Source organism: Leptidea sinapis, chromosome 31 (genome assembly GCF_905404315.1).
Source record: "Leptidea sinapis chromosome 31, ilLepSina1.1, whole genome shotgun sequence".
NCBI classification, from domain to species: domain Eukaryota; kingdom Metazoa; phylum Arthropoda; class Insecta; order Lepidoptera; family Pieridae; genus Leptidea; species Leptidea sinapis.
In genome coordinates, this window is record NC_066295.1 from 1,333,791 (window position 1) to 1,356,075 (window position 22,285).

At 36.6% G+C, this 22,285-nt stretch overlaps 2 protein-coding genes across 3 annotated transcripts in view; one reads left to right on the plus strand and one right to left on the minus strand.

Moving 5' to 3' along the window:
• The first annotated feature begins 1,942 nt into the window (after nt 1-1,942).
• Nucleotides 1,943-12,781, plus strand: LOC126973976 (apyrase-like). The gene is made up of 9 exons (XM_050821323.1): nt 1,943-1,961; nt 2,816-2,946; nt 3,734-3,878; nt 5,407-5,533; nt 6,589-6,746; nt 8,101-8,191; nt 9,314-9,475; nt 11,096-11,262; nt 12,656-12,781. Exons 2-9 carry the CDS (start codon nt 2,843-2,845, stop codon nt 12,779-12,781), a joined length of 1,080 nt encoding a protein of 359 aa, XP_050677280.1. The 5' UTR covers nt 1,943-1,961; nt 2,816-2,842.
• A 1,107-nt stretch (nt 12,782-13,888) lies between these two features.
• The window catches only part of LOC126974167 (nardilysin-like), a 48,008-nt gene continuing 39,611 nt past the window's right edge, over nt 13,889-22,285 (minus strand). For both annotated transcript variants that reach the window (XM_050821604.1, XM_050821605.1), the window contains 5 exons: nt 20,864-21,000; nt 19,327-19,471; nt 17,371-17,433; nt 16,024-16,125; nt 13,889-15,474 (listed from right to left, as the gene is read on the minus strand). In XM_050821604.1, the coding sequence (XP_050677561.1) occupies nt 15,271-15,474; nt 16,024-16,125; nt 17,371-17,433; nt 19,327-19,471; nt 20,864-21,000 (651 nt within the window). In that variant the 3' untranslated portion in view covers nt 13,889-15,270. The remainder of the gene's footprint in view (nt 15,475-16,023; nt 16,126-17,370; nt 17,434-19,326; nt 19,472-20,863; nt 21,001-22,285) is intronic.

The window sequence follows — 22,285 nt, forward strand, 5'->3', positions numbered from 1 at the left end:
TATCATCAGCGTATCTGAGGTTATTTATCACGCGTCCCCCAACAGATATTCCTTTGTTCCAATCTTCCAAGACAATGCGCATAATATACTCTGTGTAGATGTTAAAGAGTAATGGCGATAAGATGCATCCTTGTCGTACACCGGCCTCAGTCTTGAATTCGCTTGAAAGGGTATCATCCACTCGTACCGCTGCAGTACCGTGCTCATACAACCTCCTCAATAGAACTATTAAATGGGGTGGTACACCCATTTCCGCAAGTATCTTCCAAAGGTGTATTCCATATGACCGTGTCAAATGCTTTGCGAAAGTCCACAAAGCAGATGTAAAGGGTTGTATTGAATTCTCTGGCCTTCTCAATAATCTGACGCAGTATAAGAATTTGTTCGCGAGTGCCTCTTCCCTTAACAAATCCGGCTTGCTCGGGTGCAATCTGCCTTGAGAGGTAGGCCAACAGCCTTGTATTAATTATGTGGAGCATCACCTTACTTGCATGAGATATCAAGGATATGAGTCGGTCGTTGATGCATTTCTTGGTGGACCCTTTTTTGTGGAATGAAAATGGATTTTGACCAATCGTCAGGCCATATTCCAGTCTCCCATATTTTACAGCAGATGGTATATAAAATATCAACTCCAGGTTCTCCCATCGCTTTGAGGACTTCTATTGGGATCTCATCACAACCTATGGCTTTATTGCATTTGAGGTGTGTAATTGCTGCTCGTACTTCATCCCGCATGATGTCGGGTTCACGGTCAAGTATGTTGTGGGGAGAACATGTGAAGCTTAGTACCAAATTATTGGAAAATAGTGATTGACAATATTCCTTCCACACATTCACGATATCCTTTATCTCCGTAACCGTATTCCCAGCAGAGTCCTCAACAGCCCACGTCTTAGGTTTAAATTGGCGTGTTATGTATCGCACCTTATCATGCAGATCTTTGGTTTGATATTTGTCGGAGTGCTGTTCCAGTTCATGACATATCTTACTCAGATGGTTATTGCGGTCACGTCGGCAAGCAGCTTGTATGATAGCTGACTTGCCATTTAGCTTCGTAATGCTAGCACCACTGGCTTTAAGTTTTCGGCGCTCTTCAACCAAATGCCAGGTTTCTTCCGTCATCCAATGTTGTCGTTTTGGGGTTTTTCAGGCTGGAAACACCCTCCGCAAGTCCAGAAATATGCATGCCAAAAAATATTTTTATTTTTAGGCTTTTAATTTTCATCCAAGTTCTGGCGTCAGCCAAGGGTGCATTCTGTCACCTCTATTCAACACATAAATGGATTAAATATTTATCACCGAACTAAGTAAAAGCACGATACAAATTTAGCTAAAGTATTTCCAATATCAATACAGTAAAGTCCTCGAAGGGCGATAACGTACCAGAAGACGTAGTGTTGGTAGGCCCAGTAAGACGGACCAACGATCTGGATCGCCGGAATAGGTTGGATAGTGCAGGAAGGTTCGCTATGGCGATGTTTGGGGGAAGTCTTTGTCCAGCAGTGAACGTCTTCCGGCTGATAAGAAGAAGATAATAATTGTACCGGACCTTACTAACAATAATTTGTCAGAAGCCGCTCCGATTGCTAAACTACCCATTCTACCTACAATCTCAGTGTATCTGGGGCCCACGAGCCAATTTTTGTAATATATTTATAAACAGTCTAAATTAATTATTCTTATACTCTCTCGATCTGATGGGGATTTTCCTAACACCCAAATGATAATTATTATTTTTCAATTTTCACGTTGCAGGTCCTTGGTAACCACGAGTTCGACCACGGTGTGGAGGGCTTGGTGCCCTACCTCCAGCACCTAGAGGCTCCGATGCTCGGGGCCAACGTCAACGCGACCTTGGAACCCGAGCTGGCGCCTCTCATACAGAACCACATTACCGTGACACGCAATAATAGAACCATTGGGATTATAGGAATACTGCTTAGAACGGTATAATATAGGTATCTTATTTAGATAGCATATATGTATACCCTTTATGGAATGGCTCTTTACTTACTTCTCTAAGGATATTTTAATCTTCACCATTTCAACTGTTACCACAAAGATCGGACTTTTTTACCAATTGAAAGCTCCTTTGCCCAAAAACATATTATTTATGCTCCGTAGCTAATGCTAGTGGGATACAAAGTCTTGAAGTCTTATATCCAAGCTAACTAATCTTATTCTTAAAATTTAAGGTTTTCAAGAATCCTGAGCAGATTTATCACTTGGAGGCTCCTTTGCACAGAATGCCGGCTAGATTATATGTACCACATATCGTCATATACGCCTATTTCTGCCGTGAAGCAGTATTGTGTAAGCATTATTGTGTTTCGGTCCGAAGGGCGCCGTAGCTAGTGAAATTACTGGGCAAATGAGACCTAACGTCTTATGTCTCAAGGTGACGAGCGCAATTGAAATGCCGCTCAGAATTATTGGGTTTTTCAAGAATCCTGAGCTACCATTCATTATAATGGGCAGAGGTTATCAATTCCCATCAGCTTCGAACGTCCTGCTCGTCTCGTCCCTTATTGTCATTACCTATGTATAAAAAATTACAATGGAATACAATTTATGTAATAAATAATATATAAAGTCTGAGTTTAGCTAACTAAAATCTCGTTTAGCTAGCTAACTAAACTATACACAATACTTTTTTATATAAAAGCGGCAAACGGACAAGAGGCTCACGTTATGGGTGGTGGTCTAGTAGCCGCCTATGAACATCCGCAACACCAAACTGGTTTCACCTAGTATTTTGTATGTTATTTTCAAATAAAAAATACTTTTGAATTATAATAACTATTATCACCAGTTCTCTGCACCAATTGGTCGCGTGATAATGGAGGATGAGCTGGAGGCAGTGAACCGGGAGGCGGCCATTCTGGCCGAACAGAACGTTGACATCATTATTGTGCTCTCCCACGTTGGATACTCCAGTGACCTGTGAGTATCATGATTATAAATATATTAACAATATCTATCAGTTCGTCACTAAAAAGGAAAATACTAATTATAATCTGTTAAGGGACCTACACACAATACGGGCAGCCTTTCTACGAATCTTTACGTTTCATTTCACAATGTGTGCAGTGAATATACTCATGCCAAATTAATTATTCTAAAGATATATTAAATCCCACCAAAAGACGGGAAAGGAATGCGTCGAACGAAGAGGAGCATGAGTAGTATAACACAAACAAAGTCAGTGTCAAACTGTAGTCTTATAGACTACGGAGCCTTATCATAGCATTCATCATTTGTCTCAGAACATTGTCAATGATCATTGAATTTCAAAACATATTTATTTCAGAGGAGGCTAACGGGCCAATACCTCTCGGGATGTAAGAATCGCGTGATTTTGAATTGATGTAGATCAACGATGGGAAATTGGAGTTTTCGTAAATAAGCATTATTAAAGTTAAAGTCCAATGTTCATTATAAATATTTAATTTAAATTACCGAATCTACCTTTTGTTCAGAATGTTCAGAAAGTTCAGTAGAGCTCGCGAAAAGAACGTACAAGAAACTCAACGGCCACACTTAAGTAAGGACAATTATGTCTTTATCGTGCTATTTATATGTTTTTTTTCGCAAAAATTATCACTAGGGCCACTCGAGCTTCATTTTGAGGTTGACCCTTCTCCTGAACGTACAAAGTACCAAAGTCACGTTAAAAAAAACATACAAATACAACTTAATTTAAGTGTTTATTGTATCGTATTGTGTACAGCTGGCTAGCAGAGCGAATGTCTCCCGAAGTGGACATTATTGTTGGCGCTCACTCACACACACTTCTGTTCACCGGCGACACGCCTGATGGATCGACCCCAGTGGGGGATTATCCCACCGTAGTCACCCAATCCAACGGACACAGGGTCTGTTCAACATTTTTAAATTATTTTATGGTCTTTTCATGGAATAGATAGGTCTTCTAATGGTAAATTATAGCCGCCATCCACCCATGCTTCTTGCAAAACCCGAGGAGTCATATTAGCGTCGCCAGATCCTCCGTATCTAATAAATTTGTTGCGTGATTATTTAAGATTATTGTTATCTTTAATCGGCACCATCGTAACACTTCCTCAACATACCGATATCAGGATATGTACTAAAGTTGAACGCGTGATATATTTGGTTCACGGCCACAGATACGATATTTTATTTAAATTAGTACCTACCTGACGTAACATAAAATTTATCTAGTTCCCAACTAATACTGTGAGTGCTGATCCAATATATACAATGAACTAAATAATAAAGACATACTGAGAGGTAGCAACTATGGCAAGACCAGTAGAGTATAGGACGTTGGACCTGACTTATTCTCGAATCTGCATCATGGGCAGGTCACAAACATGGGGAGATTAATTAAATACCACTTGAACCAGAAGATCTGTGGTCACATCCTATCAACATTACCTCCATATATACAAACACGAGGACTCCTAAGAATCCTTAGAAACTGCATATTATACATAATCGTAGATGCGGGTCACATATTATTAACTGCTGTATGTACAAATGGGAACAGTCTCATACGCCAGCTCAGTAGAAAATTCTTCGAATAATATTTACGATAACTCATAAGGTTCATTCTTTTATAGAAACATTTCCTGAGTATTGTTACCTCAATAAACTATCTTCAAAAAATCTACATTATTTACATATGTTACATAATATTATATACAAATTTAGGTATTTATATTAAAGTGTAGAGTGTATAAGCAAAATAGAATTGATGCAATAAAATATTCACTCGCTAAGTAGTAATTAAATTATTGTAACACTGTAAGTTTTACAAATATAATTAAAAATATTAACTTAGTTAATTGTATAAACGCGGTAACTTACACCTTCCATGCCATATTAGCTTGATAATCAAGTCGCTAGCTGTAATTTTCTAAAAGATCATAAAATAAAATACTTATGGAACAAAGTTACATCGGAAATCTTTTCCAGGAGGTCATAATTATGTTGGTTAAAATAGCACGAGTCCGGAGCGGAGTCTTTCGTTAATACAACGCTGCACAGAGTTATTTTGATTTTATGTTAAGTTTTATTTTGAGAGTTACCAATGTTAAAAATAAAAATACATGTATTTTTAGTGATGTAATGCAATCTTAATAAAACTTTTATGTATTTAAATATTGAAGTCTCAGCAAAATTGCTTTTGTATTCAATCACTATTTTTTATTTCATAAGCGATTCTATAACAGTGTGTTATTTAGAGCAGGCCATGTTCTCTAGAACTGACCATAATTTGTCCTCCAAGGGGTTCAGATCTGGGCTACATGAGACCCATTCTTCAGCTCTTATATAACCTTCATGTTTTTGCAAACCGTCTTGTATCGTCCGAGTGACATCACGACGCGAGGCGTAACTAAAACTAACTTATATTTACAGATATTGGTCGTGCAAGCGTCTTGCTATACGCGATACTTAGGAAATATCAAACTATACTTCAACGACCAAGGCAAGATTGAACATTGGGAAGGGCAGCCTATATACCTGGGGACTTCTATCGTGAAAGGTGAAATTATCTAAAAAATATCTTCCTTAGTCGCGCGTATAGTCATCGATAAGCAAATACTATTCCACTTTCTTCCAGGCAAATAATATTAATATTTTTATGGGACTTTGTGATGAAAGATCTGATGATTAAAATAATGTTAATAACTGCCCATATTTTTTACGAAACTTTTTGTTACTGCGCAATTTTTAATGAAAGAGCCATACGCGAATCTAAAATTATACACAGATCGCCCTGCCACCCTAGACTGTGGTGCGTGCTAAAGAGTAGGCATTTCCGTACCCTCAACATTGCCAAGACGGCAACACCAGATATCTTCCCTAACGGACACATATACCCCGCTATGAGACAAAAAAATATACTTTGTACCCGGTGTATGTTAAATACGCTGTGTGGCTCGGTCGAGATATCTAGTTCTCCGTAAGGAATAACAAGAACGGCTTCCCAGAAGACGAAGGGCGCGAGCGAGAATGCTTGAGTAGTGGTGAGCGGCGGCTCTCGATACTGAACAATGCGAAACATACCGGCGCTAGGCCGCTACTTCATGATGATTTCCTGTTTACGTGTGGGTACTATTGCGGTCCAGTCTGGCCCTTTCGTACTGTGTATTGTCCCACATGGATAAGTAACTTCTTACGACAGCCTTGGGCTGGGGCTCCCCCTCGGACAGGGCAGGTAACTGTTCGCAGCAACATCGGCATGTGTTCCCGGAAGTAAAACAATAGAGAAATCTAGATTCTTACTAAGCACCATTCTGCGTCTTCTAGTAGGTAGTATATTAGTGTTCGTAGAACAAAATGAACCAATAATCTGTTCAAGAATACGTTGGATGAGGGCACCGCTGGACCGATCGTGGAGATCTTTGAGGGAGGCCTTTGTCCAGCAGTCATCCGTCTTTCGGCTTAAGTGAAGTTACATTCGTTGTGTAGTGCAATATCAATATAAGATATATTCCAAAAATTCAAATAATTTGATCTTATTTCGAATTACCACCGCATTCGTTACGGAGTTCGCGCAAGAGAGAGTCATAATACTTATTATCTACGTTAAAACAGATCCCCGCATTGAAGAACTTCTAAATCCATGGCGGGATATTCTGTACCCCATCAGCCGGGAGGTTTTGGGTCGTTCTCTTGCTCTGCTGAATCGATCGTGGTGCTTCAGAGGAGAGTGCAACCTGGGCAGCTGGGTCTGTGACGCCTTCCTCGAGCAGGTAATCTATATAATTATTAAGTACAATAATTAAGAAATTTGTTGGTTTTTGACACTACTTATCGTAATTTGTTAGTAATACTTTTTTATATGCTTATTAATATTATTATACTAAGATGATATTTTTGAAAACACTAATAATAATTGTTAATGAAGTTTATATCATTTCAAATAAGGAGCACGAATTTTCACTGGTATATTAACTTCTCAATATTTTATATAGAAATCAATGTTAGTGTAAATCGGTGTTTATCTAAATTAAGAGGTTCTTCTTAGAGGTTTTTTTATAGGTTTACATTCAATGTCAGCATTCATCAATAATAAAATTAATATTAAATTGAGTAATTTATAAATACAATAGATTAATTGCTATTTTTATATTCATAATACTTACGTTATTTACAATACGAGTAAGTGTACCAAGAAAACTGGCAGCATTTCCGTATTGGATAGCTAGGCCAAACGGCACGTAGATGTAAGACTCACGGAGACCGATATATTTGTGATCTTTGCTGCTTGGAAGTAACAGCCCGAGCACCAACTGAAGGACACAAGAAGGAGCTGGTGTGTCGACGAAAGTCGCGTCTCACACCAACGCTCTCAAGGCAAGGCACTAGTCAAGGTCATGCAATTGGGACGTGCAATAACATTTGGCTCTTAAATAGCTGGAGAGCGGTTGAGATGATTAACATCGACTTCTTCTTCTTCTTTAGCCGTTCTCAACTTCTAAGGTGTAGGCCTCCTTTAGCTTATACCATCTTTTCCGGTCTTGAGCAGTTTCCAACCACTTTGTCTTTTGATATCGTCGTACCAACGCATCTGCGGTCTTCCTCTCGGGTGTTTCTCAAAACATCGACTTAGGGTTTATTTATTCCAATATCAGATTTTTTCGAAAATAGGCCAGGTTAAAGATAGTTTATATACGCATAGAGAGTTATTATATATCTCAGCGCCGTGTTCAATGAGGGTACACCCCTGGTGTGAATGAATGTATTTTTCAATTTCAATTCGTGCGAAACAGGCAAGTAAATTTAAATGTTTTTATTCGAAGTAGGACCCAATTTAAAAAATACCTCAGACCTGAGATGAACGGGCGCAAGAAACTCAGCAGACTTTTTTTTATGATTTACTGAGAGTGGTCGCTCCATTCCCAAACTGTGGTATCATTAACAAAGTTTATGTTATAGTTAATACGCAAGTATTCATCCCTATTCTGTGGGTATGGTTCATGGTTCATGTTGTAAAAGCATTGACACCCTCCAAAAAAAAGACCTACTTACTCGACTTAACCTAATAGTAGGTATAACAAGTTTATGTTTGTTCTATTCTAGTAATGATAAAAACAAAATGTGTAGATGTTGGAACGAGCAAACGGCACCAACTGGAACTACGCTCATCTGTGTCTCATCAACGCTGGCGGTGTGAGGGTCCCCATCAACCCGGGCAGTGAGTTTATATAACAGTTAATACTTACTGTAGAAACGTATGACTTCTCTCAAACTAACTTCACAGTTAGATTGAGAGAAGTCTTACGTATATGAAAGAAGAGAATTCAGTATACATTTTTATTGTTGTCTCTACGTAATAAGGTCTGTACTTTAAATACATCGCACATGAAAGGAATTCCAGCTAAGTAAATAAAATAAGTATTCATGTATTTTTCTATTAAGACTCAATTGTACCTAGTTTGTCTGTCCTTAGCTATAGGCCCTCTCCAGATTTTTCCAAGCCTAATTATTCTGATGTCCTTCTGAAACATCGCATAAAGTCACCTTCTTTATTTGTTCCGACAGTAAATCGATACATTATGTCTCGTCACTATTATAATGTGTCAAAACGGACGTCACGGCATAACGTTCATATAGTTTATATACTTTATAGTCTAAACAATTTGTTATGTTTTTAAAGTGATAGCCTTCACTTCTAGGATTAATACAAATATAAAATTCAAACCCACGGCATCTCGCTTTCCGTGCAAGCGCTCTGAGTCCCGCATCGTTCATAAAATTTTGTTTTCAAATCTTATTTGTGTATTAATCCTAGAAGTGAGGGTTATCACTTTAAAAACATAACAAATTGTTTAGATGTACACGAGCGACATCTCAAGTCAATTTCCTAATTTGCAAAAATTAGGGTTGAGCAGAGTAGGTATCAACTGTACAGTAGATCCTGTAGATGAAGCCACAATCTGAGAGTGATACAAAGCATACAAGATTTTATGACGATACGTCACTCGAACGGATAGCTCAGTTGGCAGAGCAGTCGCACGGAACGCAAGAGGTCGTGGGTTCGAGTACCGCATCGTTCATAAAATTTTGTTTTCAAATTTTATTTCTGTACCTTATAGTCACTACTGTTTAACACTTTACACTCGAATGCCCCTTGTGAGGGACAAACTCGTGCGTTGTGTTTAGAATAGCGAAGGAAGTCACTGTTCTGTGTTTATCTAGAAATCCCTATAACGATATTATATTATAACTAGTATATGAGATATAATAAAATGTTACTTATTTACTTACCCTTTATTAGATTTTATATGCAGTCCATTATAAATACTTGACTTTTTAGACGTAACAACTGAAGCATTACTGATGGCGATACCGTTTGAGAACACGGTGCAGGTGTACGATCTGAAGGGTGAGCACATTCTGGAAGCGCTGGAGTTCTCCCTGGCGGTCAACCAGAATAACCCAACCAGCTTCTATAGCAGCAGGATGCTGCAGCTTGGAGGTGATTATTTGCTAAGCTTTTATGTGTATACTTATAAGTAAGTTTTTTTTTTAGAAAAAATCGTATGCCTACACTTTCCTAAAAGGCCATCAATGATAATTCCTCGTGTTGCAGAGAGAATGTGTTTGATGGTGTTCACTAAACGTCAGGTGACCGTACAGTTTACGTACGTTGGTTTGCACTCCTCTTTCATTAAAAACAAAAAAAAATAATAATAAAAACGTAACGCTATAATTTACATTGCACGGTGCCATCTGAGATTTGTACTGAGTACACGCTATATTGTTCAATATATTAAAAGTAGAGAAGAAAATATGAGAACAAAGTGTCTATGACTATGTGGTGTAAGCTGTCAGAAAACTGCCATTAGAATTAATGTTCTAAGATATATATTTATTATTATAGTAAATTACTAAGTAATATGTTATGTTTTTAAAGTGATAACCCTCACTTCTAGGATTAATACACAAATAAAATTTGAAAAACAAAATTTTATGAACGATGCGGGATTCGAACCCACGACCTCCGGCGTTCCGTGCCGGTGCTCTAAACCACTGAGCTAACCTTTCGATTACCGCCTCGTTATAAAATTCTGTTTGCTTTGTTCAACTCTCAGCTTGTGGCTTCATCTACAGCATCTACTTTACAGTTGATAACCTGCTCAACCCCAATATTTGCATATTAGGAAATTGACTTGAGATGTCGCTCTTGTAAATCTAAACAATTTGTTTAGTTTTTTTAAAGTGATACCCTCACTTCTAGGATTAATACACAAATAAAATTTGAAAAACAAAATTTTATGAACAATGCGGGATTCGAACCTCCGGCGTTCCGTGCCGGTGCTCTAACCAACTGAGCTAACCGTTCGAGTACCGCCTCGCTATAAAATTCTGTTTGCTTTGTTCAACTCTCAGGTTGTGGCTACATCTACACGATCTACTTTACAGTTGATAATCTGCTCAACCCTAATATTTGCATATTAGGAAATTGACTTGAGATGTCGCTCTTGTAAAAGAATACAAGTAAAAAATTTTGTTTTTCAAATTTTATTTGTAAATTACTAACCCCCTTATTCATAATAGTCTGCTACCTTAAAGATTTGTCATTCTCACTCTGTCTTCTTCTATTGACCTAAGTCAGAATGATAAAAAACACTCCTAAGCGGCTGTTTAAAGTTAGCGGACCATTATGAATAAGGGTGTAAGTGTCTACATAGCTAGATTGTAAGAATTTAATCGTAATATTTTAATATTAAACTTAATATCGGATGGGAATTGATGTAAGTTCATACATTGTGATTGAACGAGAAATGTCAATCTTATCACAATGGTAGAATAGGGCATGGACCTAAAACAACACACAAGTTGTTATTTCGCGATCTGGAAATCTAAACACACTATCGTGTACAGGGCTTGGACAGAGAAAGGTTAAACAGAGGCGTGATTTATCGATGAATGTAGGCTTACCCCCTTATTCATAACAGTCTGCTAACTTAAAGCATTGCTTATTCTCACTCTGTCTTCTTCTATTGACCTAAGTCAGAATGGAAAATAATACTATGTAGCAGCTGTTTTAAGTTAGCGGACCATTATGAATAAGGGGGTTAATATTTATTTCCAGGCATGCGTAACGTGTACAACGCGACGGCTCCGGCGGGTTCCCGTATCGTGTCTGCTACGGTCCGGTGCCTGGACTGTGCGGTCCCGCGCTTTGAGTCGTTGGACCCCACCGCCACGTACCGCGTGCTCACGCAGGACTACATTGGAGATGGCGGCGGAGGTTACACGGTAACAAACTATATCAAATTTTATAAACCTTGTGAATCAAAAAAAAAGTTTAAGCCTTTGCTACATCCGACATCGTATACTTTTTTGTAGGCTTAGATTTACAACTAAAAAAGGTTGTTACGATTGGGGAGATTAATTTCCCCAAGCAGCAGAATGCAATTTATCATTTCAGGTAATTTATATCATTAGACTAGCAGACCCAGCAAACGTTGTATTGCCGATTTTAAAAATCGCGATACAAAAGTAACTGTTGATCGTAGATGGGTGAAAATTTGAAGTTGTATGTATTTTTTAATGCTGACTCATAATCAAACAAATTTAAAAAAATGTCAAAAAAAATTAAAAAAAAAATTCGTGTGGACCATCCTGAACATTTAGTGGGATGAAAAATAGATGTTGTCCGATTCTCAGACCTACCCAATATGCACTCAAAATTTCTTGAGAATCGGTCAAGCCGTTTCAGAGGAGTTCAAAGTTTAACATCATGACACGAGAATTTTATATATTAGATATACATTACATATAACATAGTGAAAACTGTTAATTAATTATCTAATAGCATCTTACATTCCACCAAAAAGTACCAGGATGTACCAAATGGCTCTCCACATTTCCCCATAAAGCAAGTTTTTTCTGAGGTTCTTTCTTATTTTACAAACTTATTTTGGTCGGGGCGGGTCGTTTGGGTGTCATCAAAATCTCTAACGGAGATAAAGCAAAATAGAAAAGAAAAGCGAATCAAATGTAACCTGTGTGTCAGTCTCGCTTGACAGTAGTGAAGTAAAGTATGCATAAACTAAACCCGCTTATTCATAATAGTCTGCTAACTTAAGCATTGCTATTTCTCACTCTGTATTATTCTATTGACCTAAGTCAGAATGAGAAAAAACACTCCTTAGCAGCTGTTTAAAGTTAGCGGACCATTATGAATAAGGGGGTTATTCATGACAACACAAAAATATTATATACATAGTAAAATTAAAAATAGGATGTCATGAAAAGGGCACCAACTTAGCATTTTTGGGATTGAAATAAGGATCACCCCAATTCCAACACTGGATATCAGTAGGTACCTACCAAGTCGACCTGTTGACATGAGCCGTAGACAACACGTCCCCTTTTATTATAGGTCTTAAATGGGACCATCTAAAAATAGTAGAAAAAGATAAAGACAGACTCCTTAGTATTTTAAATATAAATCCACTAACGCACACATTGAGAAATTGGTCTATGGTTTGAACTGTAGATACACTGTTTGACAAGAAACCAAACATGGCGCCCAACATGTTCTCGCCAATAGAAAACAAATCGTTTACAATTAATTATTATAACAACAAAAATTTTGATATCAATGTAAGTAGTGCGGTATAACTGTATAATAATATAATTTCAGATGTTGTCTGAGAACAGAGAGAACCTGGTTATTCTGGACACCGACTACAAGATAGTCCAGAACCACATGAGGAAGTACGGCACGCACTTCCAGGATATCGACGGGCGGATACAGATTGTGTATTAAATGTATAATATATTACTCACAAGCCTTTTATTTTACTGTCTTAACCTCGAACTTCACACTCAACTCGACAATAAACTTTTTTATACAGTTCTTGAGTGCAAGAACGATTCTTGACTCTTCATAAAAGCTAATCTTCTCCGATGTGACGGTAACTGATAAATTCAAATATTTTTATTCAATATAGGATATGATATCACTTATTGAAAGTCAAAAACTATCACCCATTCGAAATAGTATGCCTCAGACCTGAGAAGAACGGGCGCACAAGGTCAGCGGGCTTCTTTTTTTTTTCATAAAAATATGGTAACAATGTAATATCGTACAATAAAATTTATTATTTAATAGCCTAAGGGCGGTTGCTCCATTCCCAATCTGTGGTATCATTAAGTAAATCAATTATGTTATAGTAACCTTTACCACACAAACGTTTTTAACAATTAGGTTGAGTTTCGTAATACATTTGCTTTGAACATTTTCTGGGATCATGTTGCAAGACATATACAACGGCCTACGAAAGACTACTAACTCGACTTAGTCGAGTAGCAGGCATTATAAGTTTATGTCTGTTCCATTAACATTGAGGTTATGACAGTTTCTAGCAAATTCACGTATTGCCCTCAATGATTCTTTAGGACCTAGGTTATAAATAGCGCGAATAACCCTCTTCTGTACCTAAAGTGTACAACTCTAAAATGCATACGTCAAATTGTTTGACCTTGATAAGTAAATTATTTTTGAAGTTAAATTCAGAACGTACAAGAAAATCGCATGTTGTCCGCACGACTGTCCATATCATGTATGTGTGGTGGAAACTTATCTAACCCGAAATTAAGTGAGAAAAATCAAGTTCCAGGAAATGTGTATGTCGAGACAAAAATAAATTTCCCCTTAGCTTTAGGATATGTGTATATTGAGCCTATAGAACTTATGAATAGTACTTAATGTTTGAAATGTATACAGTCCACTTAATTATAACCAATTCTAAATGAACCACCAAACTTGATAAACGTCGTTTTGTTACTTAAAAATCTCAGCAAGCAAAAATGTGTGTACAAACAAGGGTCGCTCAATACATCAACGCCACTGGTATGATAAAATAGACATCAATAGTAGAAAATATTTTATTTATACTTCATCATTGTCTTGAGTTACAATGTAATTTACATATCAATATATTATTACAATCGCTATTTATACAAAAACTAGCAACAACGTGAACACATATTTAGGATTTTCGTTCTGTATAAAATTGTAAAACAGAGTAATTTCTATAAAAAACAAATTAAACAATATTATATAATTCAAATAGTATTTAGTTACTATAATTAAACAAAAAACTTTACACACTCGTGCTAACAAAATAAATCTCGGGTTGTCAAAACATAGCAGTAGGTATTTAGTCTAAATAATGTTAAACACTTTTTATACCTAAGAGCGCTTTCGCACTCCGTCCGATCCGAATCCGATCCGTTTCCGTGTTAACACGGTCCGAAGTAGTCGTAGAACTATTTCTATGGTAGTTTACGCACTAGATCCGGCTTCCGTCATCCGACCGGACCGTATTTTCACGGGTACGGATCAAATTCGGATCGGACGTAGCGCGAAAGCGCTCTGACTGAGAATTTAAAATGACAGTGGGCTGTCAATGTCAATCTTGTCTTTTTTAATTCAATAACAACGCCATCTAACGCTTGATTTCACCAATCGCAATACGAAACGAGTTTTAACTATATATTTCCTATTTAAAGAATATACCTTTATTGAAAGCAGTTCAAATGTCAGTCTCGAACTTGGTTAAAGGCAACGATATCACGAATATATTTTACCGCAAGACTGTTGTATTGAACTGTTTTGAAAACAATTCATTTTTAATGTTTTATATGAATAAGTACAGTGACTTACCTTAAACGGATAGGATGAAAGACATCACACATTAGGTTTAACTGAATTCAGTTTGTTTTGTTGAAATGCGAATTGACTTTACAACCTAATAAAGCGAGTTTAAAATCGGTTAAAGATGTAAACTGAGTTAACAACCGATCGGTCGCGTTAATATTGTTTTTTTATGACTCAGTTTACCAAACGTCTAACTTGCGATCGATCCCATTTGAGATCGGTTCTGTGTCAGTATTGCATCTAGGTGTCAAGTAATATTAATATATTTAATTATATTCAAATATAATAATATATTTAAATATATTAATAATATGCTATTACAATCTTAGATAGTCAACAACAATGCCCCAAGGTCGAAAATCTAAATTATTAGTACAAAATATCAGAGAAACTTATAAATTTTGGCGAATTTTGTCAGGAGGATTTAGGGCCACTAATGTTTTTCTTAATAATACATTATTATTATGAATAACTAAATTACATACATGTAATTGGGCGGCCTGACGAGTGGTAACAGATTGTAACATTGAGGTATTTTTTGTGTAAAGCGCCATCTAGAATATACATTCTGAATTAAAATACAACTATTTTAATCAACATTGGGCTAGCTCTACCCTCGGCGTGTTAACAAGCGGCAGACTCTTCTTAAAATCGTCTATACTTGTGATAAATTCTTCCTGATTCTCTTGTATATTGGTAGAAGGCTGGCCCGCGTGCAACAGTTGGAGACTATGGTCTTGTACGCCGCTCTCTCCCTGTGTCGCATTATCCGCAGAATTCGGTAGGTGACCCACGACCTGCACAAACAATGACATTGACACTGAGCATCCTCAAGATATGTGCTCACGACATATTATGCTGATAACATATAGAGCAAGAGCCCGTGAGCCCCAGACCTACGTTATTTTATAAAAGCTGAAAGTTTGTCAGCACATGCTCCCAACACAGGTAAGCACGATGGACCATTATGGAGTTTGGGTCACAGTGGCTTTGGCAGGTAATCACGAATCTCTTCTTACGATTTACAATGGACAAGGGTTGGAACTTCAGCTTTTCATTTTTGTAAACCTGATCTTCCTTTTATCTCTGATGCTATGTTATGCAGCAGTGTATTTCTATTCTCGTGAAGCGTGTTCGAATCCCGTGAGCCTGTTACTATGTAATTGATTCAGGGAGATATACATGTTTTGTTTATAACACATCGCAGCCTCAGCCACCAATTACACCAGAACATAAGGGCACTGCTATCCACCTGTCTGGTACTCTCAAGGTCGCTGGATATTACTGCAATAATATTATAAAAAAGATATCATCCTTGAGATAAACTATTGATTATTTAGCCTCACCTGGATGGACAACTTCCTGAAACGCGACTTGTTACCGACGGCAAAATGGTCAGCTACCCACTTCCTAATATCTGACATCTTCACCTTGTCGATAGCTTCGGCCTGTGAAGTTACAAACAAGTTCTAGTTATGACACGTTACAAGAGGTCCAATAGAGAGATCATCGAACCACACTCCCGCGCTTCTGAACTGTTAAAAAATACTTTTTGTGGACTTTGTTTGATGGGAAACTAAGCAGGGCATGTTTAGTGCACCTATTCCTATTTTACCAACCGGCTGCAAAAAGGATGAGAGATTATTAAAATACCGTTATCTAAATATGCTTGGTTTAATTAAAATTTAAGGTGGCGTCACAAGAAGTGAACGCGTCAGAAAAACAATCCAATCAATTTGTGGTGTCTTCAAGGCCAAGAGTTCGGGGATGTTGTTCGAATTCACGTTACAACAATCATTGTCATGACATGAACCGTGACATTGACCATGTGACATTAATTGCAATAAAGAATGCACAGCACAAAGTCACTTTAGATCGGTCATTGGTTGGGAGCGGACGTCCTCCGGTGCAGTCTTACTTACTGAAAAACATTTGTTTTACTGCCTAGGCGAATCCCAGTCATAACAGCCTAAAGAACATCACATTATATGAACGTACTCAGTGATTCAATTCTATAAATATCATTTCTGAATTATCGTTTCCTGTTGACTAATCAGTTCAGTAGAGTGAACGACTTTAAAATAATAAATTTCAATTTATGCCTATTAATTTATGAAACACTCAAATTATGATTAGAGACACGCGTACGCACACATGGTCGTAACACTCACGTGGGTATACTCCCTATAGGGGTGGTGTGCTATATATAGTGGGTATGCCCTATCTTATCCACATGTTTCTTACATTTTTCAATATGAAAATGCAAATAATAGTTTTGATTAAATTGAACAATACAGCGAAAAACTTAATAAATATTTATGGAAAATTGTGCATATTTACTTATAACTCGCGCCGAACAATAGAAAAAATATAATACATAATACTAATATCTTCGTATTGATGAAATTAAATGCCAATCAAATTTATTGAGACGTTACAATTTAGGTATTTAAGTAATAAAATCTACTATTTTGGGCAAAAACAACTATTTTATTCGTATAATTAATAATAAAATATTTTTTTTTCACTACAGGATATTAAAATTAAAAGCACGCAAGTTTACAATCTTGGATTACAGTCCTCGTTAAGAAAAAGTGTTATGATGATCATTTTAATTAATATGTTTGTGTTTGTAATTATGTATCGGTCCATACAAGCTTTCCACAAATTAATAAATAATTAAATAAACATACCTCTATTAATAATCTCTGGAATTTATATTCGCAGCTAGTGATTTCCCTCCAGTTTCTATTGGCCTAAAAATAAAACGAAGCTATAATAAGTTAAAAACGATTGTTGAGTCAAGTAGGTTCATAAAAACACTGTTTTTGGAATTGTTATTTATAAACACAGACAGTCTCTCAAAGAAAAATTTAAAGAAATAAATATTATGACTGTTTATTGTCAGTACATTTATGAAATTTAAGATATGTCCACAAAAATCGTCACCTTTTTGCTCTTAATAGTGATTTTCATTATTATAAAACACTAGAAATAAGGGATTGCTTGTAACTAATTCTAGTAGGCTTTATAAGATACATAATAGCTTTAAGGGTAAATGTATACACTTCTACAATAAAGTCCCAGCCACTGTTCAGGCATTATCTATAAATAAATTTAAATAATTTATAAAAAAATGGCTCTGTCGTAAATCCTATTACTCCACTAAATGATCGGACAGCCTGGGACTAGATTGTGATTATTTTTTAGCGGCTGTACAATATTGTATATTTTTATTGAAAAGAGCGCAAAAAAAAGAATGCTGGGAGAGTTTCTTGCGCCGCTTCTCCTCTCTCAGAGCGCCATTTGTTTCCGAAGCGGTAGTAGTATCTAGTAGTATAAGAAATGACATCAAAAAGAATTCTAAAGGAATCAATTTTGAGAAAATAAATGCCTTTTATGCCTTAAATGTAATTTACGTGGGCTTGTTTCACTTCAAAATGGCTGGAAAAATATATTAAAATAGGCAACAGTGTGTCGAGATTGAAAAGACTGATGAAAAATCAAATATAGAAATACGAATCAAGTTACAAAGTAAACTAAAGCTTGGGTATATAAGGGTAATGTAATAGGCCCATTATTAATCCTACTGTATATCGTTGTATGCTGATGGCAATACAAAACTATCCCGGCTTATTATACATGGCGAAATCATCTGGTGAAATGGTTAGAAAACAATTTTTAGTTTTATCATTTTCTTATTATAGAAGTTACATGGAGGGGCATTTTACCACTTTGGAAGTGTTCAAAATTTATTGTTTTTTTTCTATTTCCTATTTTTGTGTGACAATATATTTGAATTGGAATTTGAATATATTTGAGGGCTCTTCGCTCGTACAAATTACAACTCAGCGGATTTAGTAATAAAAGTGTATCACAACACTTCTCTTTCTCCACCCAGATAACAAAACTACAAGCACCTTACCGAAGAACTACTGTTTTTAAATTTGCATGAAATTCTACAATTACACCCCAAAAAGTCATTGTCATATATCATAGAGAACTCTCTATTTATTTACGGTTATGATTATAGAATTTATTTCTCATAAGAATTTACAAATGCACTTTTAGAGAAAACAATTTAATAACTTAAATATAAAAGTAAATGCCGGTAAACCTAGTTTAAATATAGTTAATAAAAAAAGGTTAAAATATCTTACAACACATTAAAAAAGATAGACATCTACCCCCTTATTCATAATAGTCTGCTAACTTAAAGCATTGCTAATTCTCACTCTGTCTTCTTCTACTGACCTAAGTCAGAATGAGAAAAAACACTCCTTAGCGGCTGTTTTAAGTTAGCGGACCATTATGAATAAGGGTAGCCCCCTTATTTGTACATGCAGCTGATGCGCCAAAGAGTTAATGATATGGCTGGTCTTATAACTTGTTAAGATATCGCGTTAGATACATAATATTTCATCATAAATATGTTAATAATCAGAATGTGTTAACGCCTTTCAAAGTCACTTGTACTTACTTAGATACTCTGTGGTAATCATAAGGATTGTATTGTGAAATGTTGTCACTCTCTGATATATATTCGTACCGACTGTCGAGATTAAACCATCCAGATCAATTAAAATACTTGTTTTAATTAATTAATTGATATCATTATGTTCACGACGAGACATAAGGTTTATAATCACCTCTTCCTTGAGTTCGTAGTCGGTGGTGTGTTTGAGTTGTATAAGCGACTGCTTCACCGCGGCCAGACCTTTGTCGCTAAGTCGGTTCATATCCTTGCTAAACTTCTTAAGGAAACTCTCGACGCGCCTGTCCACGTGGGAGACTCTATAAACAATTATTTTAGATTATATTACAAATTTTATCTACACCCATGCATTAAATCCTCTATTAAAGATTCTAAATCAGATAGCTTATTGCCAACATTAAAACACCCTTCATCATCCAAACGAGTGTTGTAATGAAATTCAATACACTCCATTGGATGATATTATGGTTACTAGGACTGGCTTTTTTAATGTTAGCAGTAAGCTAACTAGCTGTTTCAGAATCTTTTATAGAAGATCATATTATGGGTGTAGATAAAGTCTTGTATGAAACTGTTAATAATTAGGTTTTGAAACCCACGTTCGTGTTTTAATAACCCTTATCACACAACAGTTGCATAAATAACTATTACATAACTGATAAATTATTAATTAATTGTTAACTTAAACTTCAAGTTAAAACAATTGGAAGTATCTTTAAACTTCCATTTGTAGGTGAACCAAACTCATGCATTTACAAATTAAAATATAGATGCAATATCTACACAGAAAATAATAATATATAATTGCCTGTAAATTATAAAAGCGACGTTTGGAAAAAACTTTTTTTTATTATTAAAAATTAACCCCAATCCGAAATCGATTCAAGATCACTCCTCTAACTGCCACAGTCTATATCGGCACATTTAGCGTCGATATATCAAGCAACGTTCAGTTCCGTGGTCACTGTTTTTTATGAAAATAAGGGACGAGACGAGCAGGACATTCAGCTGATGGTAATACGCCCTACGCATTACAATGCAGTGCCGCTCAGGATTCTTGAAAAACCCAAAAATTCGGAGCGGCACTACAAATGCGCTCGTCACCTTCGGACATAAGATGTTTAGTCTCATTTGTCCAGTAATTTCACTAGCTACGGCGCCCTTCAGACCGAAACACAATAATGTTTTTACTGCTTTACTAAATAGGTGCAGTTGTGGTATCCATAATCTTTTTAAATTCACTTTAATTCACTTGAAAGACTTACATGTACTCAGTAAGGCGAGACAGTACTTCACTATAAGCCATCGCCTGCACGGTAAGATATGAGACTTCTTTTGTGGGACGATGTATTTACTTTTACAACAAGATCCCAGAAAATGTTCAAAACAAAAGTATTACGTTATTCAAAAGAATTGTTAAAAAACGTTTGTGTGGTAAAGGTTACTATAACATAAATGACTTTCTTAATGATATCACAGATTGGGAATGCAGCGACCGCCCCCTTGGCTATTAAATTATAAGTTTAATTGTACGATTCTACTTTGTAAGCATATTGTTTTATGAAAAAAAAACCCCCGCTGAGTTTGTTGCGCCTCTTCTTCTCATATCTGAGGCATGCTTTTTGAAATGGGCGGTAGTTTTTGATTTTCAATAATTAATGTTAAATTTTTCGGAGTGACGATGTACTCACGTGAACTTGTCCCGCTGCGTGTTGACCGTGATGGTGAAGCCGTTCACACCGAACGTGTACCGCACCAAGTTGAACACGCTGTAGCCTAGCTGTTCCTTGGTCCGCAACACGTCGAACACCGGCTCCTCCATCAACATCTACACAATGACATCATCTGGCATAATAATAATAATACTGACGGACACGATTTCGTCTGTGACCTGACTACGATTTGATGACCTCTTTGGGGAAACTGAAGGGTTTGCCTGTGCAATTGCTGATGATGTTATCAAGATGAATAACTACCGAAAATACATCATGAAGGATGGCACAGTAGACATATGTCGGGAGTGCCATCTACCTGGTGAGTCTATCAGACATATTATTTCCGGTTGTTTTCGTCTTGCCAATGGAGAGTATTTACACAGACACAACCAAGAAGCCAGGATTATCCATCAGCAACTTGCTCTTCGATACAATCTTGTGCATTTTGAAGTCCTGTATTATAAGTATACTCCGGAGCCAGTTCTGGAAAACAGCCGTGCCAAGCTCTACTGGGACCGATCTATCATCACGGACAGAACTATCATTGCTCATAAGCCTGATATTGTGATTGTAGATCGGTTAGAGCGTCGGGCATTTATTGTTGATATCACCATCCCGTGTGATGATAACCTTGTGAAAGCTGAAATAGACAAATTGTCGAAGTATCTAGACCTGGCACACGAGATTACAGACATGTGGGATGTTGATTCAACAATAATTGTCCCAATAGTCGTTTCCGTAAGCGGTCTTATAGCAAAGAGCCTCGACCAACATCTCAAGAGGCTCTCACTTAATAACTGGATAAAGGGTCAGTTACAGAAAGCAGCTGTTTTGGAAAGGGTACGCATCGTGCGGAAGTTCCTCAGTCTGTCGCCCTAACCACCGGCGGAATTATCGTGAACCAACGCCGGCCGGACTCTATTTTTATATTTATAGTTGTAATATTGTTTTATTATAAATATGTTATGTTATATATATTAATGTAGAAAATAAGATGAAATTATAATAAAGAGTATAATAATACTGACACACTCTTGGACAAATTAACTTGCCCCAAACTAGGCATAGCCTGTACTATGGGTACAAGACAACGATATATTAAATCAAATACAGTATACTTACTTAAACATACATAAATACATATAAACATCCATGACTCGGAAATAAACATTCATATTTATCATATAAATGATTGCACCTACCGGGATTCTAACCCGGGACATCTAGCTAAGTAGGCAGGGGACGTAGGAACTCTACCTCACTAATCATGTCATGATTCTATATATCTACAATATTCCTCCTTAACTTCCGCGCAAATGACAATTATCTTATTAATTTCAAGCCCAATTAATTACTTTATTCAACTTTCATATAACTAAATAAATCCTTTTTTATAAG

Bases quoted from the DNA above. Each gene is read 5' to 3' on its own strand.
- LOC126973976 (XM_050821323.1), top strand. From the start codon at position 2,843: ATGGAGGATGAGCTGGAGGCAGTGAACCGGGAGGCGGCCATTCTGGCC. The intron at 5,534-6,588 runs GTGAAATTATCT...ACGTTAAAACAG, and splicing joins GGGGACTTCTATCGTGAAAG to ATCCCCGCATTGAAGAACTT. The intron at 9,476-11,095 runs GTGATTATTTGC...ATTTATTTCCAG, and splicing joins CAGGATGCTGCAGCTTGGAG to GCATGCGTAACGTGTACAAC.